Source organism: Cygnus atratus, chromosome 6 (genome assembly GCF_013377495.2).
Source record: "Cygnus atratus isolate AKBS03 ecotype Queensland, Australia chromosome 6, CAtr_DNAZoo_HiC_assembly, whole genome shotgun sequence".
Taxonomy (NCBI): domain Eukaryota; kingdom Metazoa; phylum Chordata; class Aves; order Anseriformes; family Anatidae; genus Cygnus; species Cygnus atratus.
The window spans coordinates 35,930,463-35,956,913 of record NC_066367.1 but is presented as its reverse complement, the minus strand read 5'-3'; the positions used below and the strand labels follow the sequence as shown (position 1 = coordinate 35,956,913).

The 26,451-nt window shown below is 39.7% G+C and overlaps 1 protein-coding gene across 1 annotated transcript in view; it reads right to left on the bottom strand.

Annotated features, from left to right (window-relative positions):
• The window catches only part of ARHGAP15 (Rho GTPase activating protein 15), a 313,229-nt gene that overhangs the window by 243,065 nt on the left and 43,713 nt on the right, over positions 1–26,451 (bottom strand). The window contains exon 5 of the mRNA XM_035556046.2: positions 23,496–23,585. Within this exon, the coding sequence (XP_035411939.1) occupies positions 23,496–23,585 (90 nt within the window). The remainder of the gene's footprint in view (positions 1–23,495; positions 23,586–26,451) is intronic.

The window sequence follows — 26,451 nt, the reverse complement described above, 5'->3', positions numbered from 1 at the left end:
ATGGTTAACCCAGAATAGAGTGGGAAGATCCACAGCAATCAGTTGCAAGCCAAACTTTTTTTTTTTTTTCTTATTTTACAGCATGGGGTTCTGGCAAGTATGGGTGCCTCATTTTGCCAGAATTTAACTACACATTTTCAAATTACTGACCCCTTGTAATTCAGAAGATATCTGCTTTGGATAGGCCTATTTTTCCCTTATGAACCGACTCGTTAGTGAGGTCAAGGTTTTACACCGAGCCTCCATGGAGGTGACACAGGTGTGGGATTACTGGGGGGCTGCAGCCCGGCTCCTCAGGGCTCCCACGTGCCCTACCTGGTCCTCTCCTTTCTCCCCCATTCCTACAGCAGCTGCATCGGCCCCTAGATTACAAATGTGTCACGTCCATTTTTGATTTTAGTGCTACCATAAGGTGAATGGTGCTGGCGAGGATGGCCAGGGTCTAGCCAGTGTCAGGGAGGCTCTGAAGACCAGAGGTTAGCTCAAAACAGACAGAGGGAAATTCCTTTCTGGGGGTGGGAAGGCCTGAAAACTCCTTCCTCCAGCCAGTCCTTCAGATGGGGACCCCCGAAATTATCTAGCAGGCTGGGTTTCCGAGTTTAATGCACAGCAGCTGTGGAAGACCACCAGCTAGAAGCTAATTAGGAGCAGCTCGGCCTGTTCAGTCATCATATCTGAAGACCAAGGTGTGCTACTGTCACAAAAGAGCTGTACCTGGAGAGCGTGATTTGTGTCCAAGCCTGAGCCAAGCTTTTCTTTCTCTCTCCATCCCCAATCTCCTCGCAGTGGTGGCACATATGGGTACCCTCTGGTGGGACAGGAATCACTGGTGCTCTGCCATCCTGCAACGCAACTGCTCTTCTTCTATACCAGGACCAGCAATCTTGTTTTCCTAAAAACCTTTTCAAATGATATGTGCACATGGCATCTGTTTGCAATGTATATTTGCCATTAGTGTTTTTAAGTAGGAATGGTGGGGTCCGTATGGCACAGAACATAAGGATTGCCATGGTAATTAGTCATTATTTGGACTAGCAGAGTAACCGCTATCAAAGACTCTTAACTCACTCACATCCTAATGTACCCGACATGTATTTTCTTTGTTTCTGCCCTTCATCTAAACCATTTTTGCTCTGAAAATACTGTTGATATTTACCACTTGTCTGATGCATTAATCTAAACAGGAAATCGAAGTATAACATTCTTAGGAAAGTTTCCTTTTAATTTTTTTTGAGGATTGCACATTTTTGTATTACAAAACAACATCTCTAAATCACCTCAAGTTAAAACAACCAAACTGAGAGTAATACCTCCATAATCAAGCACCTATGTATTTCCAGTTGATCTACACTGAGCACAAAAAGATTTTTTACCTACAGCTTTTGTTCTCTGTGACATGCTTACTGCACATATATTCACAGCCTGGGTCCTATTTCAGACAGTCAGATATTTTTTAATCCCCAAGCAGCCAGCAGGTGTACCCACGGCTGCACAGCTCTCATGCTGCACAGCAAAGAGCATTGGTAGCTCACCATTCACATCCAGCTCAGAAATAGTGCTGAGCAGGGCTGCGATGTGAGTAAAACACTTCAGAGGGGAATAGTCATAGGTACGGACCCGTTCTTTTTCCTCCAGCAACCTGTCTATAGCCAGGAGTGCTCCTCAGTTCCTGTGAGGCTGAGAAATGGCAATGCCATCACACTCGGTGAAAGTGCAATGGAAGCTCCAAGTGAGAGCAGCTCCATGCAAGAAACTGGAGATGGATGAGCCTAACTGTCTCAGACAGTCCCTGACACAAACTCAGGATAGAAACCTACAAATACCCTTCTCTAAAGCTAGAAGGACAGAGATCCTAGTATCTTATTCCAGCAGAAAGAAAGGCTCAGCATCTTCATTCACAGCAATTCATCTAGATACAAAAGTGGAGTAGGTAGATTTAAGAGGGACAGACACTAGTTGAAGCGTTCTGGTTCTATTACCTATAAAAGTTGCGCCGGGGGAGGTTCTGGTTGAAAATTGGGAGAAATTTCTTCTCAGAAAGTGGTGAGGCATTGGAACAGGTTGCCCGGGGAGGTGGTGGTGTCACTCCCTGGGGGTGTTCAAGGAAAGGTTGGACTTGGTGCTTAGGGACATGGTTTAGTGGGTGATATTGGTGGTAGGGGGGCGGTTGGACCAGATGATCTTGCAGGTCTTTTCCAACCTTAATGATTCTATGATTCTATGAAAAGAGGGTCATTTTTTTGTTCCTTAGTAAAAATTTAAAAAGGGGAAAAAATTTCCCTGTGCTTCCTACCGCTCTGTGCGCAGCTTTTTGGTCTTGGGGCTCCCCTGCTCCCTCCTGCACCACGTGGGAAGTAGGGCAGACACACGGGATCAGAAGAGAAAGTTTGTGAGAAACCCCCAAGTCATACAACACCAATGATGAGCACGGCAGCCTCTTAAAGGAGCACAAGGACTGTCTTCCAGGATTTGAAGTCTGGAGAAGAGCAAACAGTTTCCGATGCTTAATAATTATGCTAAGTGGGCAGGTGGGAGCCAGATGCTGAACAACAGCTTCAGATGTGAAGGCGCTGGTGCCCCAGTGCTGTCTGGACTTGTCTGTAGACATCAAAAATGTTCAAACATTAAAAAAAAATATTTAAGATCTGATCCTGAAAGTGTGCTAGTGAGCAGCAGAGTATTTTATACTGGTTGCCATATTGGCTTGTCTACAGCATTTGGATAAAATTTGTAACATTTGTATATTTTATGTTGGATTATCATTTCTTACAGTTTCCACATGTTCTTTCATCAGGAAAATAATGCATGATCAAATGGTAAATCCTATTTTTAAACTGCCTTTATGCAATTGAACTGAAAATATTAGTTTATCTTGTGCTATTCTGTCAAGCAGTATTATACTGATTAAGTTTTTAAAATATTATTGATGCAGATGGAGTATACATAACCTATGTTTATACTCTATTTCATGTGCTTACATCTTGAATCTTGACAAACTTCGAGTTTTTGACCATACTCTTGTGAAGGATCAGAATGTCATAACCCCTTTAGTCAATATTTTGAAAGGCTAATTTGAGTGAGTAATTGCATTTCGTTTCAGAAGAATATTAAAATAACTAGTTTATGTGAATACATCCATCCTAATGGAAACATACATTCCAGAAGAGTTGGAAGAATTAGCTTAATATCACTGCTATAGAAAATTCAATGACTTGAGCTTTCAGGCAGGGCTGCACAGGCAGACTGAAAACATTTTGGCTCGCTTGGGTTTGCATCCACTGTATCTGCTTCCAATCTCAAATTCCAACAAATGAACAACAAAGAAATCAAAAGGAAACTGTGTGGCTCGCCAGCTTGAACCTTGCTTGCAGAGAAACCAGACAAAACCACACAGTGTGAGGAAACAAACATAAAAACACAGTGTAATATGTTTTCTATTGTTTCTGCCAAAAAACATCAATTGGTCCACATCCATACAAAATGTGCCTTCTTCTGCTTAAATTTACCCCAAGCTCACTGAAGGACTAGAGAGATTTAGTGAACTTTGAAGTGAACGAGGCCAAGTACTGGTTTAACCTTCATTTTGTTTCACTGTAAAAATACCACACACAGCCATCTCTCAAAATCAAAGAGAGAAATTCCTAGACGATTAAAACAAGCCCTTCTTCTTACTTTTTGTCTATATAATGCCTGCTACTTCCATGCATAGCTGGGAAATTTGAAGTTCCTATCCAAACTAGTAGCTTAAACAGTATTGATAATAGTACAACAGCAGGAGCATGCATGAAACAATGAAATCTTCAAGGTTTTACATTTTAAGACTGGGTCGGAGTTGGCAGCATCAGTGGTGCAGGAATAAACCTGACGGTGACAAAAACATATGGAATATATATTGGTTGCAGCTTGCTGCTATGGACTGTAGAACTGGCATTGAGCACATACTCCACTCTGAACCAGAAGAACATTTCTCAACACAAGTGCCATAGAAAAACTGTTTTCCTCTAAATCGTATAGGTTTGATGAAATAACAGTTTTAGGCAACAGGACTTCCATCTAGAAATTTCTGTATCAATTCTAGGCCTCCATTCATGGACTGACTCTTTGTAAAGACACACACGTATATATATTGTGTATATATATCTATATATACACACCCATATAGAAACTGCCCCAACCATCTGAGCTAGCTACAACAGTGAGCAAATGATTAAAAAAAAAATAAAAAACACCTTTATATTGTTGATGCTAACCTGGCATCAGCAGCTGGAGATGTCGTTAGACAGAAAGAAGCATATACTTACACTTACACACATGTACAGCCATATACATCCATATACATTTGTTTCTTACTGCTGGCTTGATCTTGAGTTAAGAGGAGAGCTGATGACTGACCTGACAATATTATGTGGCAGAATGCATCTTTTTAAGCTTCTCATGCTAGTTTATTGTTAATTCAAAAGACTCAGGCTTTCACACAGACTGGAGAAAAGAGAAATTGCTACTAATGAGCACTGTCCTGTTCAAAGTTAAATATTGCTACAGATGGGAACAGAAGGACTTATTGCTGCAGGACAGTGATCTTACAACGCACATCTGGAGCACGCCGTCTACACCCAGACTGGCAGTGGAGACTGAACGCATCAGATGCTATTAGTCAGAAAACGTGTTAGCAGAAAGAAATTATGATAAGTGCACAAAATGGTCAGATGTAAGGAAAGGCACCATTTGTAGATTTGTTAGTCAATTAGGCTTTATTTCAAGTGATTCCCCCAAGGTTTCTTGGGGTAGGAACATTTGTTTTCCTTCATTTCATCTAGGTTTGCTGCAGTTCAGTGACTGCAGACTTCTGCACAGCCTCAGCATTTTTATTTTCAGAACAACTGCCACTCAAAGCATCACCTACGCGTTGACCTCTCTCCTGATTTCTTACTAGACAACCTCGTATTATCCAAATACAGATATGGCACAAAAGCAGAAAAACAGTACTGCAAAAAGCTATCAACCTTGGTCCTGTGGCTGTTCTCAACCTCTCATTAACATTATGAATTAAACCAAAAATACAGTGTCGCCATTTTGATTAACAAATAGCACTGGCCAAGAAAGATTGCTCACGACACCTATGAGTTCCACCCTAGGGGGTATACGACCTTCTTAATTTCATACCCGCAAAATGAATTTGGGGTTGCCAACACTTGAAAAAACACTTTTCAGCAAACAAGTCCTAGAACACAGAAATAAAAGGCATTTGTGCAAAACCCAATAACTTCTGTGCTACAGGTTTTACCTGGCACTCCAAACATTTCATTCTCCAATTACAGAGTACATTGAATGCAACACCACCAACACACTGCAACTACCAAATAACTTCGGTGTCTTGCAGTATAGGTCATAAGCTCAAATTGTTTGGCATCACCTGATTAAGCTGTTATAAAATAAATTCACAGTGATCTAAATCTGTTTCCTAAGAGAAAGAAGACTGAAGAAGTGGAATAGTTCACTTGTAATGAATAATCTGAGTAACTATGCTCCGAATTTCAGTTAAAAAACCTTCAGATATTTCAAAGTTACATATTTACTAGAAAGATCTTCAAAAATCTTTTTAAAAAGTAAAATGTGTGCTGAACTTTTCTGACATTTACAAAAGTAATTAATTAATATGATTAAGCAAATTAGACTGAGCCAAAGTCTGACTGATTGTAAAGCATGCTGCAAGAGCCACCTGTTTGCTAGAAAGATTAGATGCTATGGTGCTGGCAGCTAGGAAAAAAAAAAAAAAACAGAAAATTATGAAAGATAAGATAGAGAAGCATCTATATATACTGATCTTTCAGATCTTTCTTGTCTAATATGTATCACCACCTTATCTGAGCTTCACCTGGTAAAGGAGATGTCCATAAGACATTTTTTCTTGGAAAACAGCCCTATAGATCAAGATAAAGCAAAGTCACTGATAGGTAGGTCCATACAGGTATTTATGAATCTGATTCCAAATTGGGTACCTCATGCCTCTGTGAATGCCTCTCATGCCTCTAGCCAGTTCGCAAGCCTCAGGAAAACTCAGCACTAGCCATCTTCTCTGTACATCTCCTTTCCCTCACCTTGAGGGCAGCAGTATTCCTGCTGGATACATACAATGTCTTTGCCTGAGAGAACACAGCATTTAAGAATCAAACTTCTGGTTAGTGGTAATTGCTGCGAGATGCTGTAAAGTGTGCGGTTATAGAATATTCATCCCTGGTCACCTTTTACAACTTCAAACAAAACTTGAAAATACTGCAGCGAGATGGCTTTCTTGTTATTTTATTTTATTTTTTTAAGTTTTTATAATTTATATTAGCATGAAGCCTTAACCACGTACACCTTGTAGTGTCAGGCACTATGCACACGTGAGAAATCCATCATCTTTGTCCCTAGGAGCCTACAGTGAAAGTCTAAGAGAGCCAACACACCCAGCTTTAAGGGACATCAAGAAGAGTTGTATTGGGAGTGCAGCACACAGCACAAACAAGCTCCTAAATCACTAACTCAGGATAGTACATGAAACTAGTACTTAATTGACTAATATTGATAGTTCTTGATTTTGAGATCCATATGAATCTCTTGTCTGCCCCGGCTAGAGCGCTATCCACATGGAATACGGATAAAGTTAGCCTGGTAAAGTGAGCTTTACTGTCAGACTGTCATCACCCATCCAGAGTTGAGTGTAGAGCTGTTCTCCAGGCTCCACAGCAGGCATGCTGACCTTGTCTTGATGAGTAAGTATTGTCTGTAAGACGACATCAGAAAAAGCACTTGATATTCAAGTGGGGAAGGGGACCATGACTGAAACAGGAAAGTAGACTTCGGTGCTTATAGCGTAGAGTAGCTCAATCACGTTGGTAAATGAGATTGTCCTGGACCAGCACAGGAGCTGGAGTCTCTTGGAGTCTGCACAGCAGCCAGGAGATGGAAGAGAATCATTTTCCAAAATATAAACCAATGGAGCAGATAAAGAAATGGAAGAGCAGAATTGCAGAGCCCCGAGAAACAACATTTTAAGAACAGTTTATGGTGTGGGGAGACTAGGACAGATTAGGTTGGACCATCAATTTTAAGTTTCATGCAATTGTATCAATCCCATTAAGTTTTTCACGGAAGTGATGCCTTGGTGCTAACTCTATGCCCTGGTGATTTAGCCGAGACTAGCACAATGCCTTGTATATTAGGTTGCCATAACTAAAATAACACTTTGGAACCTGCAGTAATAACTAATTTTGCAAATCACAATTCCTGCAAAGAGAAAATGCTAACGAGTGGACATCTTGGTGAAAAGAAAATGCTGGATATAAAAATTAACAGAGCTGCCTTCTAGGTATGCTCAGTTAGGAGTATGTATGTGGACTTTTCTAGAAATAGCTTCAGTCACGCTCAGCCCTGCTGCTTGTTTTATACTTCTGCCATACAGATTAACTAAACACAATATTAAAGATGCAAAAAACTGTGATTTGAAAGTTCTGACATAAACAGACCCTGAAAAGGAAACAAACAGAACACACATTGTCTATGCCATTTGTGAGCTAGTGGATCTAATGGTTCACTTACTTTACAACCTGCTTTGGAATAATTTGGCACATCTCTAATTTTAACAAGCTTCAGTGGGATTAGATAAAATGCAGACTTTGTTTACATCAATTAACACTCAAAGAAGTACAAAAGGACTTGTTAACTGCATTTATGAACAAAAAGTAACAAAGTGAGAGTTTGTCCAAACGAAGTTACTGTATGACTCGCTCAGACTGGCACAGTTGTCTCTAAAAGACTAAAATGAAAAACCCAACAGCTAAACATCATTTTCAAAGAAGCAGATGTGTATTTTTAATTACACCAGCAGATATGATCTACATTTACAATAACTGCATTATCAGTTTTGCATACATCAAATTCACAAACACGACTGCTTTCTCTGTATGCCATGTACACATTCACTGAGTTAAGTGGAAAACCAAAGCCACTGCAGCCGAGCTAACAAACACATCGGTTGTTGCCACATTATTATTCCTATTTCCAATTATTTTTCCTTGACTGATTACAAGCACATTCTCCTCTGCATATTAGGGAGCTGGAAAGAAAATATGGACAACTTAGAACCCAACCTAGTGTATTAACCCATCCTCAGAGATAATAAACGGACACATCACATACTCCTGATAAAAAGTTTGCAGACAGTGAAGGACTGAAGAAAGATGCAGAGGGGCAAGGAAAAAGCAGGTTTAAGACTGTTTAAAAAGACATAGTTAAAACAATAGAGAGAAGGAGAAAAGTGCAAAATAGCCTTCTGAAAGACTCAGTCTTTTTGATGATAAGCATCTTGTCCCCTGTATCACACTATTTCTGTATGCCTCTGTGTGTTCAAATGTCTACGTAACATAAGAGAAACCTCTACAAGTTGCTGGTTTTTCAAACTCTTGTAGAATTGGCCACTCGCAAGGAAGCTTGCTTCTGTTCCTTTCCAGGTGGTGAGCAAGACACTGAATCTTTTCAAGCTCTCTTTTCCCATTATTGGCTCAGGGATTCATAGAAGAATGTTGCCACCATAAATGCAATGTTCTTAGTTATATTCTGTGAGTAGCCAGGAAGCCTGGTCACTGCATAAACACATATTTATTATTCTAATAGCATGCCATTTTAACTAGAAGCGATGCTCCAATACAGCAGAACTGTGCCACTCAGTCGCGCTGTCAGTGGAAGCACTGGCTGGCCAATGCTGTATTTTCCAGCTTTTGGTGCTGTACGACAAAATTAATTCATACAACCTGATAACAAGACTATTGCTGCACTAGCAGTGGTAAAAGGTGGCTCAAGTGGAACAGCCTGGTGTACTTGAACATTTTGGATCAATGGTCTGTTAAACTGAAACAACAAATAGAATCCATTTCTTCAACTGCTGCTGTGTTTCTAAACTTGCATGACCGAATGAAAGGCAGACGAGCAGAGCCATGGAGCAGCCAGCCCTGATCCAGCCACCCGGCCGGCTGCTGGAGACAGCTTCACGCTTTAGCACTCGTGTTCGAGGACAGGCAGGACTGAGATAGCTTATTTAGCTAAGAGGAAGCAGCAGGAATGGATGGAAACGTACAGTTTGCTATACAAACTGACTAAGCCTTGCAAAGCTTGGTGATTAACAATGTGGCCACGCTGGCTGTACCACAAACATCGTTCCTTACGGTAAGGACATTGAACAAAAGTTTTTTGTTTTTATTTTTTTTCTTGATTTTTAAGGAAACAGAACAAAGGAGAATACCTGAGGAATAGTATGACATCAAATGTGGCTCAGACACTTTGTTGTTGTTGTTGTTTTTAATAAAAAGTAAGGACACATGACTTGGGAAATAACAAGAATCCTCTAAAGTGAAGGAAAACAGGCTATAGTAAGAAGAAAGTAAAAAGTAGTTTTAAGCATAGTTATGGCATTACCAGCATTACTTTTTAAGTGTCATGAATACTGCGTAAACCAACAAGCACACTGGGGCCTGGAGTCATTTTTCTAGAGCTCATCCCAACAAACAGAAGAGTTACTGAAGTCACAACAGTCCAAGAAAACCACTATGCACTTACTTAGTATTCAAGTCATTGGGTTCCTAGAGGCTACTTGATATAGTCCATAAATATTAACACAGATATTTAAATGAATCAGCGACTAAAAGGATGAGTTTTTACTCGCATGGTTAAAGAGCTAAAGCCCAGGCCCCCATTTAGGGGAACATTTAGACGTGTAAGGCCCTATCACACAGTTTAAATCTCAGGCTGAAGTAGCCATCACTGACCATTGAGCTTTAGCATAAGAAATAAACCTGCGATCATTTCAGTGTCATAAACAACCTTTTCCAAACGGACCTGATTTAACTCTGTCCGTGGCCCCAGCCAGCCAGGTGCGAGGTATCTTTCTGCTGCAGCCCCGAGCTGTGCTAGGGACCCCCGTGTCGAGGCGAGGAGCCCCATGAGAGGCCGAGCTTATCTGAACGTGGCTACAGGGCTTTGGCAGCATGGCCAGCTCCTTCTCCATGGGTTTGCCTGCAAGACAGACAGGCGTAACCCATTTCTTCACCGAGAGAAGAAATCTCTGCCACCAGACCTTAGAGAAGCAGGACGAATTTGCATCACCACCTCAATTAAGGCTCGACGTGCTCAGCGAGAGCCATCTGAAAGGCTCTGACCGACTCGCTCTGAGCTGCACACTTTGCAGTCAGTAACACGTGGGCTCGTGTCTCCTGCGAGCACCCTGACTCCAAACTGCTCTCTAAACAAGACAGACTAGAAACGCAAGAATATTCCAGCACGTATAGATAAATTCCTGACAGGTATCCAAACCTTGGGCAGTCTAATAGCTGCTTAGCATTGATTGCATGCTACAAAACAATTAGGTTTGTTTTCCATTAGCAAACACCTCAAATTACATGAAAGGGAGAAAAAGTTCCCTAGCTACAAACATTAAATATTTATCAGCCTTATGTCTGCTCAGTCACCACTCCTCAAAAAAAGTCCATTAATTAAATACTGTAAAAACGATTAAAACACTTCTTTAGAACTTATTGGCACCTGTTAATTCACTGACCCTACGAGGCTCCGGCAGTAAATGTCTCGTTTGATTGCTTCTGTTACCACTAAGTCAGCAGCTTAAAGACAAAGGAGACATGATGCAACTTCATGTACCACAACATCGCCTTAAAACACAAAAGCCAGTATCTAGAGGCACAGAAACAGAACATTTATGTAGACAGGGCAGCACAAATAATCTATTTAACCTAATCTTTTAATTACAGGAAACATCTCGTAGCAAGACATACAAGAGCAATGAAATGACCCAGAGCTAGAAATCAAGATGATATATTTGTGCATGTGAAAGTAACACCAGCAGAATTCATAAAAGAAAACCTCCTTGGGCATTATTATCTTTCCATCAGGATATACTGTCATCACATTGAGAACAGGAGAAAAATGACTTAAAATATGTTATTAAAATAAAAAAATGTAAAACAGAGGGGAAAGGAAAGGAAAACAAGACCAGAGAAAGGTAAAATTAGAGGGGAAAATGCAGGTGAAAAGCAATCTAGGTTTGAATAAAAAAAGGAGCATCTGAGGAGGGGGGGGAGGAAAAAAAACAACAAAGGGTCAGACCCTAATAGCCTGACGTATCACAGCACCTACTCTGCAAAACCTGCAATGATTTCAGTGTAATTATTTACTCATTTAAGCACTATTCAGCAGAGAGGGGGGTACAGATCTGGCCCTGCTTGGGCAGTATGCAAATCTTCTCCCACTCCTCTGCAAGCTTTTCAGGATAGCTGGCAGAGAGTCCCCTGAAGAGTCCTGGCAATGCCACACTCTGCGGTGGGAAACGAGCATCTTGCAAAGAACCCCTGAGATCCTCCTACCCCCTCAAATCTGCGCGAGTGGAGAAGTGTTGCCTGGAAGGGGGGTGAGACGGAGCGTGTGTGCAGGAGAGGGAGAGGAAATAATGCTGGTAATTATAAAAGAGTCCTCAGACAACAGAAGATGGAAATAACAACTGATCCCCCCACAATAAAAAATTGTACGCTTTTTTTTTTCTCTGTTTTCTCCTTTCCCATTTGCCAATTTGTGATCTTCTGACCCTTTGTTCAGACCCCTTACCTTGCTACATTTAAGTTATTACCGAATATTTGAAAAAATTGGCTTCCCTTCCTTTGATCTTCCAGTATTGGATTACATTCTTCCTACTCCCTGTACACAGTTCCTCACTCCCACATTTACTTTCCCCCTTTCTTTGTTTACATTCAGTTTTACCATATTTCTTCACACTTTTCTCCACGGTAAAGCCTATGTTATGTTCCAATACACATTACTCCCTCTTATTCCTTACTTTGCACTTTTTACTGATTGTGTAGAATATTTGTTTCCAGAATGACAATGAAAAAAAAGAAGAAAATGTAATGCAATGGTGAAAACATATTCCCTTTCTGCAGCCACAGCCATATTGCACTGCCATTGTTTTCCAGCAGAACTTGCATTTCCAAACTTGGGAATTCCCATCAGTCTGTTTGACAGAATTTTCCTGCTTTTTCTCACAAGGTGTGCATTTTTCAAATACCAGCACCACTACAGAATTTCCCAGGAGTAACAGCTTGGCTTGAGGGACTCTTGTTCAAGAGCCTTAGTTCCAAAAAAGCCATTTGAAACAGAAGAATCAAAACTGATGATTTACATTCTATATTTCAAAACAAAACTATAACCAATGCATTTCAAAATATTGCTATAATTATTTTCTACAGGCAGATAAATTGCTGGACGTCCTTACTTACGCACTGGTTGGCAATTCTGTGAGCACTAAACAAAATGTTTATTTTATTTTCGATTGTGAATATAATTATTAAAAGTGTGATTCCAAATCCAAATCAGTGGAGAAAAAAAAAGAAGACAGGAAAGAAATATAAAGAAAAAAGGGGGCATATTTCAGCTCCATCGCAGTGTTCTCCCAGCCCCAATGATGGGGTGACAGAGGCACACTCTCCAGGGTGTGAGCGGCTGACTCTGCCCCGAGGGAGGGACAGAGCAGCCCAAGGGCAGGTGACAAAGTTGGAGGCCACAGCAATGTCCACTGGGCTAGCCTGGGGGTAAGATACAACAAAGCTCAGGAAATTTCTCTCTGGAATCGTGATGCCTTTCTCCAAAACACATTTTTGCACCTCTCTCATTTCAATATGTTTTCCCCCTCCTCTCCTCAGGATGCTTAAATAAGAATCTGTGTTACTCCAAAAGAGAGGGATTATTTTCTGAATAAATTGTGCTTTTACTTTATAGTCTGTGCACCATGACCTTTCCTTCTCCAGTCACTCCTACAATAAAAGCCAGCAGATATTATAAACTGTTGAGAATCATAATAAAGTATTCAAACCATGGAGAAAGAGACAGCTCTTGTCTCTGACTCCCATATTCACACCCCAGAGTTCCCATTTGCAGCCCCTCAAACACGCAGCTTGGGCTCTGCTAGACACGGACAACCTCGCATAGGCTTTGCCCTATCAGCTCAGAGAGAGAAACATATGCATGGTGCTACGTATACCCGCCCAACTGTGTAAGATCTACCCCTGGAGTAAAGCTGGAGAGGTTGGGTGAAGTCAGTGTTTTAGCATCAGTGTGGGTAGGTCTTGTCACCCTCAGTGAAAATCTAATATTTATGGTCTATAGCAAGTAGCCTTGTACCATGACAAAATACTGGGCTGGGAATGAGAGTTGCTACCATAAGTAAAAAGGGAAGCAAAATGAAGCCATCCTACATTTATATAAGTGCTGCAGATGGGGTATTAAAATGGAGAAATAGTGGTTATTCTGGTCTCTTGCTCCATGACACCTGCTTTGTGTCATTTTAATTTTACTACGGATGAATTATGTGCCTGTTTCTAAATTAATTCAAGAGATTCAAGATAATCTTGGGCTCCGTATAGCTCATGATTAAAGAAATACCCAATTTTCATCATTTTTCAGCACTGGAAGTGTCTGAGGCACAGGTCTGCTTAGTTCATCTGAGAGTTTGGCATTTGGTGGTAACAGGTTATTTCAACAGCTCAGGTTAAAAGCCTTCCACTGAACTATGCAGTATCAATGCAATTCATCTCAGCCCATAACAGATGACACATTCAATAGAATATGTAAAGTATGCCTCCACCTAGTGATGACTATGTACAAATAATAGGAAATAATAATAATTCTCTTACTTTAGAGAATCTTACTAATTGGATCCTACTTTCATAAATTAAAATGTGCTCTTACACAAATATTCATTTATAAAAACGGGCACTTTTCATCCTGAAAAATTAGCCTGAAGACCAATCTGTAAAAGTTTACCTGCAAACTCTGACTTAAGGGGGCCCTTGACACATTCTAGGTTTCAAGTATGTTAAAATTTTAAACAATAATATATTTGCAGCAATCATGTCTATATTCAGAAAAACAAAACAAAGAGGCTGATTGAAGTGCTGGGGATTTTAAGTGTTAAGATTATCTGATAATTTAAGTTAGGTACTCTACATAAACGAAATGGCAAGCAAACCACATCTCTTTGCAATTTTGTTTGCCAAAGAAAATATTTTCTGAGCTTCTTGGATCACTGTTTTACAGATGCAATTACACCAAATTCCTAGGAATTTATCCACCCCAAATTAGAGAAAAACCAATGAAAGGAAAAAAAAAGAAACAGAAAAAAAAATGTTTAATTAAAAAATGCAAGAATTCAAGAAATTCAGCCCCTAGAATCAAACTCAAGTTTTCAACAACTCTCATAATACATATAAAAATACCCTATAAATGGGATCAGTTGGAGGTGCATCTTTAAAATCCATAAACTTGAGGAGGAGGTTTGAAAAGGGAGGGTCCCTTATCAAAAAATGTTCTTCTGAGCTTTCATTTCATTTGTACCATCTGGGAACTACCTTACATGTCTTCTCAGGCTGATTACACTTGTATTACCATTTCAAAAAGTCTCCCCATCCCATTAGTGGTCCATGAATCACAGCCTAAGAATGACTATGGGGCTGAAAACAGAGAGGTAGATTTTCTAACAGAGAGGGCAGGTCACTATTTGCATCTCTTCCATTGCATTCAAATTGCCTGCCATTGTCCATTTAACACCTTGAAACATCCCAAACCATCCTCTTCCCAAAGAATGTCAGCTATATAAATCACTCCCACACAAAAATGTGAATCGCTACCATATCGTCTGGCATCCCTTTGTACACAACTGCGAGGTGCTGCCTTTCAGAGAGAGGACAGCCAAGGCTCCCCATGCCCAGCCAACTTTAAATATCTGCCTCACTCATTAAAGAGAAACACTAAAATGGAGTACAGAGACTTAGCCAAGATTTTTAAAAATGTAGTGGCTGAATACAGAAATACCAGCACCAAACATGTAAACAAGTCAGATTTGATTATCTCTGAGTGAGTTCATTTAGGATTCATTTTTCTCTTTGTTTTTCAAGAGTTTGATAAATTAAGGGAACGTGTGCAATGTTTGGGCACATATCAAGACTTTTTCTTTTCTTTCTTTTTTTTTTTTTTAATATTTAACTTACATTAAGAATGCTGGAAAAATCATAATGCTTTTAAAATAATTTATTTATTTTCACTCAGGAGAATCAAGCAAACCTGAAGTATTAAAGAATCAGGAAATCCAGGCTCTTTACACCTTTCTGCACTCCCTCTCGGCTGCTGATTGCCAGGTGTACAAAAATTGCATTGGCCCCACTTTGTGAGGCACCAGGTGCCCCACGTCAGGGCTTTATCACGGTCCCCAAACGGCATATCTGCAGCACTAATTCTCCTTACGTGCTTTACCTCGAACAAACCCATGCGAAGCCGCTTACCGTTACCCTACCAGAACCCAATCTCCGTTTCACAACATAAAACCACCACCGCATGCATAATTTAGAGATCGCAGGTTTACGGCAGCGCTCCTCCTTCCTCCACCAGACGTTACCTCATTTAGCAACCAGCTAAACCAAGCCTTAAAAGCCCAACCGATTCCCGCCCCCCCCCCCCCGCCCCGCCCCGAAAGGTGCCTAGGAACTGGTGGGCAGCCATCACGGCCGCCCTAGGCCCGTGGTGTGGCCCGCCAGGCTGCCCGCCATGCGACGCCAGGCCAGGCCGCGCGGCCCACCGGGCCGCCTCGTGCGCTGCCCACGAGATGGCAGCAATATGTTTATGAATAATGCAGCAAGAGGCTGCAGCCCACTGCCATTTCGCATGCGAGCCACAAAATGCGCCGTGTTTCTTCAGCTGAGGGGGAAAAAAATTAAAAAAAAAAAATCAGCTGAAGGATGAGAGAAAAATAAGCCGCTCCACGGCCGCACTTTGGTTGCGGGTGAGCTGGCCAGATTGCTTTTTTCCTAAGGTTCGGTGTTATCCAGTGCACAAAGTGCTTCTTGTGCACTCGCCTGTCTGTCTAGGCCCTTCTGCTCAGCAGTGCTTCTGGCCCTGACAAAATTATTGCACGTGCACATTAAGCATTAACTGCTGTTACGTTTTATTTTTGCAACGCAGAAAATGCCTGTGGCTTGAAATAAATATTTTCTTTTCTGATGGACAAATAACATCTGCACTTCTGAAAGCTGCAGCGTAGCTGTCAAGAGCTAAGTGATTCACATAATTTCTTAAGAAGCACATGTGTATGAGCATACACAGACACTCGTACCTCTCACAGTCACTCGCATATCAGCACTTACATCCGTCAAAAGACGGCCTCTTAAAAAAGTGCAGCGAGCTATTATTATAATCATTTTTGGCAGACACGGCTATGTACACATAATGTCAGATTTGGAGAATGTGTTTTTCTTTTTTCTTTTTTTTTTTTTTTTCCTTTAATCAGCCTGATCTTCACAGAATACAGGCTTGCTTTCCACTTTGATTCTGGAGCTCTGCAGGTCTGAGCGAGACCCCGAGCTCTGCCGTGCCGCAGGAGCTGCTCGCCCCGGCTTTTTCACAGCCTTCAGCGAGTGCCACGGCAGAGGCGATCTGCAGCACTGCAGGAAGGCACCAGACCGATAACAGATCTCTCCTGATCCAAATTTTCTATTGCCATCTCAAGACCCCCGTGAGTTGTTCAAGTTACACTTCTCAAGTGATTTTTTCCAATGCAGTGATATTTCCATGAAATTTTACATGACACAATTATCAGGAAAAAAAAAAAAAGAATCTAGCTAAAATGATATGAAATTGCTAATCAAAGTTCTATTGAGAATTTTGAATCTTTTTGAAAGTAGCCAGTTATGCCAAAAAAAAAAATGCATATCAGAAGTGCCTTCACTATTTTGTTTCAGGACTTTTTCACATTATTAGTAACTCTGTGAATGGGATTTTTATTTATTTATTTTTTAATAAAAAGTTATAAGAGGCAGAAAGCCAAAGAATTGCCTGTCCTGTTGTTGCAGTCACAAAATAGATGAGGCCTTTGCTGACACCAGAGAAGTTCTGTCTTACCCAAAAGTAGAGACAGGAAGCACAGAAATGAAAAAAATACATTAGCTTTAGTTTTGTACCCACGTTATTTTATCCACTCAACATGCCAGTTTTATGAACACAGCTGCACTGCTTGGCTTTTCATTCATACTGTTGCTTCGTAGAGATTGAAGGTTTCCCAAACCCTTTAAAGGCACAGAGTTGTCAAAGTCCAGTGTCTTCCTACTTCATGCCCTGCGAAAACATTGCCTATATTCCTGTCTGAAATATAAAGCACAAAAATTTGGGGCCATATTATAAAAAAATAAAAGTTTTCATGTTTTCTGTATTTCTCTGAAATTCTTGTTTCAGTTTCTTTCTTTGGTTTTCATATGTATTAAATCCAAGGTGTTACAGTTTACCTGTTCCCATCATTAGGTAAAAAGCTTTGTTGTCACTGCTTGTACCATAGGACTGCTGAAGTACGTCCCCCTTCATTTAAAAAAAATATTTTAAATGAATATGAAATGAAATGACTGAAGCATTGGTGAGAGAAGGAAAACACACTCATTCACCTAGGACAGTTAAAACCCGATCATTGCTCACATAGTACTCCTGAAACAGGGATGAAACTAGGTATCGCAAAACTTATGTGAGTGCCCCAGTTTCAAAGGCATTTCTTATACTGGACTCGATGTGGATCTTTTTCTCTCTCAGCTAGAGCTTCTAATTTCCATGCTTTTTAATAACCAAGGATAACTCCTTAGGAACAGCTACTGTCAGGTAAACTGATTGCCATTAAATCTGCCCTTTTCTTAGGAAAAAGAAAACAAAACAAAAAAACTTTCCCAAGTATCTCTAAATGCCTCTCCTCTTTATCACCTCAAAATGAAATGTCATGCTTAAATCTTCAGGAGGCAGATCTGTAATGTTTACAATGCGTATTGTAAGCAATTTTATATTGTCCTCAAAACTTTCCCCATGATCATGGCTGGCTACTTTTTTTTTGTGTGACGTACTCTCTAACTTTTCTTTTTTAATCAACAATAAAGCTAAGAATAGGGGAATGCAATGAAAACACAGCTCTAGTGTTGTTCTAATCTACCTAGTCTAGTGATTAGTTGTGTAAGATCCTGACCAGTTTTTGCATAAGATCCTGACCAGTTTTCATGCCATACCAGTGGATTCCAAAAACAAAGATTGTGATCTGAACTGCTTGACACACAACATTTGGGGTCTTAAGGAAGCAAGGCAACGAGCTACAGAAAGTATGGTTTCATTTGTAACTTCTGGCTTAAAAGAAATGAAAAGGTAACAGGGCAATTGATAGGTATTAATAAAGAGGCTCTTTTTCAACAGATGTAAATCAGAAGTGATTCCAAAAATGTCAGAGCTACACTATTGCGAAAGTAGAGTAAGAGTCAGGTCCCAGAATCCTGACATTAGTAAAAATGTATATATTTCAAGTGTCCACTATCCGCAGCTCTGACTCTGTGCTTTGGATGCACTTATGTTAAATCATAAGAAGTATTATGTGGCTTTCTTAATGAAAAAACATTAAGAATAAAGAAAGAATGCATTCACAGGTCCTGTTGTATTTAGGTTATAACATAAAATAATTGATATACGAAAGGTCAGAAGATTGTCTGTATCCATCCATTAGATTTTACTGAGCATTTGGAAGGTCGGTAAGGTAAGTCAGTATCAAGACAGCAGGAAGAGGGAATTAGAAACACAACGCAGAGATATGCATTCATATCTCCCAGTTATCCCAGTAAAAATACTGCACTTCTTACAAAAAAATAAACACTTGATGATTAAGATGATGAATAAGAACATTTCTTGGTGGTTGTTTTTTGTTTGTTTTTTTGATTTTTTAAAACTAATTATAAATTTATTATGTTTGCTATTTAAAGAACCTCTCACTGACACCAGCTAATAACTGTGTGATGCGGCTAAGTTTTTTAATTAGGCAATGATATGTTCAGGTCCCTGTGACAGAAATTAAACACAATCATAGCAGTAACCTCCAAAAGCAGACAGAATGCTATACAGACTTTTCAAAAACAGCAGCAAGTCCTAAGCAGCAGTTTAATGCATATCTAATTTAAAGCCAGCAAAGGTTACTGTGTGTTCTTGTATGAGCTGCAGACGAGCACTCTGAGGCTCAGGAGGCAGAACTCCAGGGACAGTTTGGGCTGGGGAACAGGCTCCAGCTGCTGATAAGGCCCACCAGAAGCTGCACATCCATCCAAGTGCAATGTGACTTCCTTAGGTTGGCCTCCTCTATGCAGCATTTTCATTTAAAAACCATCAAAAGAAATCCAAATACCAATACCAGTCGAAACCCCTCCTACACTCTCAGTGCTTCCTGTTGAGCGATGATGGAAAAGAAAATGATCCCTCCCATGGCAAAAAGTGGAGACTTAAAACATCTCTGGGAGGCATCCAGATCCTATACTAATTCCACAGCATGTAGAAAAAAATAGTTTATAATTCAGATTATGCTCATGGACAAAGCTGGAGTAGCTTCAGGGACAAGGGAGTTACCCTAGATCAGTGCCATAAATGTTATTATATAGGAAACAGCTGCAAGATAAATTCTTTCATATTATACACAGGTACAGTTGTACTTTCAGCTGTCTCACTGTTGAAATACTGTATGTATACTGTGAACACAGATTTCTCTACTTGTAAAATACATTTATAATTCTTAGTTGCACATGAATGAGTAGTCCCTTACAGCTGAAGTTTATAGAAATGAAAACCACCATCACACCAGACCCCTAGGAAGAGCCAGGGCATCAAACTCCAGAAACTTTGCATACGAAATATTCCTAAAACATCAACTTGTTAAACAGGAAAAAAATATCACTAAAGAAACTAAAATATGTCTGTTAGTTAAATGAATAGGGCTATTAAGAGAACAAAGCTGCTTCACGAATCCACAAGTATGCTGCTCGTGACCTTTTATTGCACTCTTTACCTCTCTCCAATTTTTCCTTTTCTTTTTTGAATTACCCAAAAGAAATCTTCCCAAACCTCTTCAAGAAAATAGTCTGCAGCCACAAGACTTTGTGCTAATGAAGCTCCAGGACTGCAAAGCCAGAGGTCAAGAGCACATCTTCTACAATGTCTGGGCTGAATTTAAAATTAAAAAAGCTGCTTGATTTAGACCTAAGGATGAGTAACGCAAGGGAAGGAATAAACTCCAGTGGAAAAATTTACTAGAAGCAGAAAATAATGAAAAGTGAGAAATTCTGTAAACTAATCTAGTTTCTGATGTCTCAGCAACCACACTAGTACTGACGGCAAAGTAGCCCATTGTGTTATTTTCTTCTTGGTAACTCGTATCAAAATGTACCTATCCAACATTAGATGAAACCAAAGAAAGGAAAGAGGAGAATGCCAGAGTGACATAGGCACCGTTTCTGTTCCAGTTGCTGACTGACAACACTGCCATCCCTTAACATGGTTTTATTTAGTTATTACAACCATCTCTCTGTAAATGACACTTAGGATTATTTAAGATTATGTTGTAATCCTTTTAATCCTCAGTGCTTTAAATTTCAGGCTAAACACCAAAGAGCAAACTAGCACTTAGCAGAAATATTTAAAGCATGTGATTTGAACATAAATCTTCTTTTATTCACCACTCCTCTGATGAAGACCTAGTGTATCACGTCATTCAGCCAGTGAGAACAAACAGCACGGTATCTCACAGCAAACTGCTATGTTTCCCCACATCCTGTAAAGCTGTTTCTAACCAGTTCTTTTCCTTGGTGCTAGCTATATCATCAGTAAAATAAATGAAGGAAAATCAGAAGGTTATATATCACGACATGCATATTTTTAGTTACTATTAAGGAAAACTTGAAGAAAAAAAAAAAAGCTAATATGTTCACCAAGAACAGAAATATACTGCATGCACAAATTGGATAGTGTGAAAGGCAGATCAGACTTATCCAGTTAAACAGGGAGTTAGCTCAATTAAAATGAATGGAGTAACACTGCTGAAAACCTCATGATCAAGACCAGAAACCCAAATCTTCCTGCCTGAATATCATTTACTTGCAGTTTCTTCTTTTTTTCCCCCCTGCATCGATCATGTTTCCAATTAATTTTCTTTATGATACTCCTGTACTCCATCTTCTTGTTACCATCCATTAACTGTCATATGCTTAGATTTTAAATTCCAGATTTCCTTCTTTTTCTTCAAACCAAAATCTCAGTAGTCATTTTCTATTTCTAATCTATAATTCATGAACTCGAATTGAGCACCCAGGCTAAATCAAACTCAAAATTCTGCATCTACGCCTAGTACAATACATTAGCAGAAAGCAACCATTGCTCTGTTTGGATCAGAGAATAATGTTTTATTGGTCAGAAAGTAATGAAACAAAAACCCACCAACCATGCTTTGAAGATATGATCATACGTATTTCTGATCATTCCAGAGTTAGTCAGCTAATGTATTTAATCAGATAGCAATGCAATGCATCTATATTTAGGTCACACACACAGAAACAACAACAACAAAAATCCAGCTCCCATGTTCTATTCATTTGAACAAATCTGTGATTAAGTTGACATATATTATCAATCTTATTCCCATCCAGTTGGAATAAGCAGAGCATCAGAAGTGCTTCCTGCAATATTCAGTATCCAGGTACAAACTGACCTCTCCGCTTTCGAACTCGCCTTGGATTTCCTCCAGACTATGTCATAAATCTTCACTCACTCTCTAGTCCCCTTCCCACTCTATCTGCTCGTGTAGCACCACTCTCCTTCAGTCCTTTACTTTCCCAAAATGTCACCACTACTGATGCCAAAGCCTTCTCCTCTTTCGCTCTTACCATCTGGCATAATCTTCTTGTAGCTCTCTGTCTAAACAATGCTCCATCCCTTTTCAAAATGTGTCTTAGCATATGTCCTTCCTCCCATGCTTTTACTTCTTAATGTCTCTCCCACTCACTTATTGGCTTGATGAAGACATGTTTTAATGGGTTCAAACAGTAGTGCATGAGTTTCCTTTCTCACATTATTCTGATTCAGTGGAGTTACACCTCACACTAAGAGAAGTGAGAAGAAAATACATTGCAAGTCTTCATACAACTACTTTTGGTAAATCAATAACAAAGCTTCATTTGTCTTTGCATTGGAAATGTATTAGCTTCAGTGAATCACCTCCCTGATACACATTTCCAAACAGAAATTTTGCTTTCTGTGAAATGAGAAATAAACCCTACAAGCTCAGAAAGCTTGTCAGTGTGCTCAGGGGGTTGCAGGATTGAAGGCTAAGGTTATACTTAATCACTTTGCAAGCGAAAAAGCTGAAGATTGACAGCAAAACCAAAATATTTACTTTAAAAATACCTAGGAAATGACAAAGCTCCAAGTGTTCTTTCAAGACAACCTGAAGGATGTGGGGGGTAAGTCTATCTTGAAGATGAAGAATATTTCTAAATATTGCATGCGCTTTGGAAAGATGTCTAGAAAAATAAACCTTGAAAAAATATCTGTAACACCCAGTTGACCTGAATAGGTTTCTCCTCAAGAAGCTGAGTACAGTCCCTTCGGGGGTTTTGTATGTGATGGTTAAACCCCGGACCCAGGCACAGTTGGTTCCTCCAGCACATTTCAGTTGGTGGTGATGCAAAAGGACTATCTGATAACTAACAATATCTTGACCCTGGCATGTTTGCTTCTGTCTCTCTCTTCCCTTTATAGTTTACATTGTTAAAAAATCTTAGTGTTAGAACTCAGGGAAACACCTCAATTCATAGAGAATAATATCTTAATGTGGCTTGATGCAACTTTTAGTGAAACCAAAAAAAACCTCTTTCTACTGATATTCATGGGAGTTGGATTATGTCCAAAAATTGAAAATGTTGCATTAAACTCTTCCAGCCTCTAGATCCTGGAATGTTAACCTTACAATAACACTCTTCTCATCCTTTCATCACCTAAGGCCTTGATCCTCCCTTTCAATTCAATGGGATTTAGATGTAGCAATTAAATAATATTATTTTCCATGAATGAATAGACCAGTGAGAAACATACATCTTCCTATGCTGGCCCTGACAGAGGCAAGCTTTTACCATCTTCCCCTCCCCTCCCTGAAATGAACCTGGGTCATCACCGTCTGAGCACCCTGAACAGCAATAAAAATAAACAGGGTAACCGCACTGTGTTGGAGCCATGCTTGTGTAAGCAGTTTGAAGAAGTTGTGTTTATGGAAGTCCTTTAGGTCAAGATTCTAGGCCTGAACCCAAAGCAATTACCTACTAAGTTTTAAAAACAAATTGAATACAGAGCATTAATCAATAAATCAACAGGTTCTCAAGTGTTTGGGAGACTCAGTCATCAGAAATCCTTCCCTTGGAAAAATAGTAAACCGACGCTTGATAAAATGCTACACTCCTGTATTAGTAGGAAAAATGCTGTATTATATCAGTCTCTAGTTACTAAAATGAAGGAAATAAAACCTACCTCTTAGCTTAACAGATTCTACACTCAAACGAGCAAGAAATGCATGCGTTGCCTCTTACCTGAAAGACGTTCTTTCTGCTGGATTTCTCTGGGGTCCACTCAATCTGAGCACCACACAAATCCACACACTCAGGTTTATATCCTGGTTTCTGCAAAGAAAAAATTAACCATGAATACGACCTGATTTTCCACAAGTGGACAAGATCACCTAAAATAAGAATAGATCAAGTTCAAATGAAAGATTATTGTAGCGCAGCTGCTGTTATTACCAAAGAGTTCATTATTCCCTTAGATAACCGCTCCCCAGGTGCGTTACCTCAGAAACAAAGTTCTTACGCTAAATACATAATTTTAAATATATTTAGATGTTTTGTTTTTAAAAAAATTGTCTAATACACAGTAGATCAAAACAGAAATGCATACACATTGACCAGAGTTTTTAATTGCTTACTTTGCAAAACCTCGTGAAAAGCCATTGTGTTTCAAGATAATGTTTCGTGGGTTTTCCAACTGCAAATTGATACTGATGCAGCTGGAAATGACAGAAACTAAACGAGAATCTACATCATCGTATCTGTAAAACAAGCTATCTCCTTTCTCCAAACATATTATCATTTCTAGCTCATTAAAAAAATAAAAAAGAAAGAAAGCTTTGAGGGCATGTGTGACACCCAGAAAGAGCTCAACACTTAAGGCTAGCTCCACATCGTCTGCTACTTCGCGATGTCAGTCCGTGCATCCGTGAGTGACGTTGCTCTGCCTCCCCAGCTCCTCCGTATGGATGCAAATATTTCAAAGAGCAGATTTGTTTGCCTGTACCATTTACGTTCCTGGGAGCTGGAGTAAAGCACAATAATCTTCATTTGCTATCTAAACTCCTTCTCCAGGGACTTTGCCTGTGCAGCAGTTTTGGCAAAGCCCTTGTAGTTTGAAGTAGTCTTTGTAGACTAGGTTACTGCACATCCCGGAGAACAATAAAAATACTACCATTAACAGTGTAAAGCACTAATAAGTTCCTTTTAGTAAGACATGGAGTAATACCAACACAAGGTAAATAATCAGTTTGAAGCATCTTTTTTGCTCCATTGTTCTTAAGACATTTTACATTAAAAAAAAAAAAAAAGGTATTGGTGACTTAATAGAAATGACAGTGGCCAGTGCATCATTAACCATATAATCAGCTTTCTGAAGATTGCTCACTGAATTTCTCTGATGTTGTTATTAAAGGATAAAAAAGTGTGTGCTTTCCAGGGTGCTTTTGGATAGAAAAGGATCTATTTAGGATAAAAGAAGTGGAGTAAGAAATCCTGGTCAAGTAATTTGCAGCCACAGTTTCTGGCATCTTTCAGTACTGGAGTTGTAATTATGGCCTCCATTTGCCAAACCATAAAACTACCATGGTTCATTTCTTCTCAGACTGACAGTCCAGTGTGTCTTTGTTCCTTTTCATTATTTTCTTTTATACAAAAATGTTTTCGAAAGCAGAAAGATGTTCTTGTGGCTAAACCACTGGAAGAGGATGGTTTGGATTTTTTTTCCCCAGCTCTGCCTCAGACTTCCTTTCTGGCCTCTGACAAGAGCTTAATATTTCTGAATTATAATAACAGATCAAAACTGCAGTATTGATGCTTGATTTTACAAAGATGTTGTGAAATTTAACGAGTTACTATTTAGAAGGCAGAAGTGACCAATTTAAAAAAAAAAAAAAAAGGATAAGGCTGAGTCTGCAAATACTTGAACAAAGAAGGCAGCTTTACTCAATCAACAGAAAAAGTGGAGACCTTTTGGAAACACATAATGAGATGAAAAGAAGATGAAAAACCGTAGACAAAGAACCAGGAAATAGTATCTTGATAGGGAAGGATACTGGGTACAGAGTCTCTTCCTCTGGAAAACTGCCATGGCATTTCACACTGACGTGAGAAAGCCATGGAAAGCACATCCATCAGTGGAAGTTTTGCAGGAAGATGGGATGGTGAACTCTAGAAGATTTTAACATCTCTAATTTCTATGGTTGTACAAAACTGCAGGTAGCAGTAGAAGTTGGACTCTGTGCACTCAGGTGCACACACAGTTGGATTTCCTGTTGTAATCTGAAGCTGTTTTACTGATCAGGTTCCGTAATAAGCAGAAGAAAAGGGTAAGGATGTGCATCTCCCTTTCCAAAAAGGATGGGATGCAATCTCAAGGTCTTAGAAAGATAAACACGCTTCTGCTATGTGCAAACAACTCAAAAACTTCTCTTTTGGTGAATTCAGCAATTCTGCCCAGAACAAGATAGGAGGTGTCTGTGAACACCTTACGAGGCTCTGCGGTATGATGTAGTATATAAAGCCTCTGATGAAAACTGCATGCAAAACCATCCAGATCCTTCAGTGCTGGTTGAGTATGGTGCCCTTCCTCAGCACCCAGGGAGCTCCGTGCAGTGGGGACTAATCACCCCTGCTTAAATCCATAGGGAACCGAGGAAAAATGCCTAGAAACTCATTCTGGCCTCAACACTGTCCTGCTACTTATTGTTTACTTTACCCAGAGATACTGCAGGAGAGTAAGCTACGGTTAGTGTGAAAGCCTGAGCACGCTGCGTCCTTGCTTTGTGTTTTGCAGTCAGAGCAATTATGTTATATCACTGTTGTTGGAGGGGGTTATGCTGTAAATTGATACAAGTGTCTGCTGCAATGAAATCTTCCACAACATGAATATGGATTTCAGCAGCATTTTCACTCGCTAAATTACTTTGCAGATGGGCTAATAACCTGAGGTTAAAATAACCTCTGTTGAATAAACTATCTCAGGGAATAAACAGACTAGTTTTTCTTGGTCAGAAAGGCCAACTGGTAATAGAATTTAATGCTGGTAAGAAAGAGTGGGGCTGTGATCAGTTTATCTCACAATGTCCCTAATTTAAAATAAAAGGCAAGTTATATTCTTAGGAGCACTACAAATACATCAAAAGCATGACCACAAATGATCAAGGCGGGAGCAAAAAGATACTAATTTAGCTACGCGGGATCC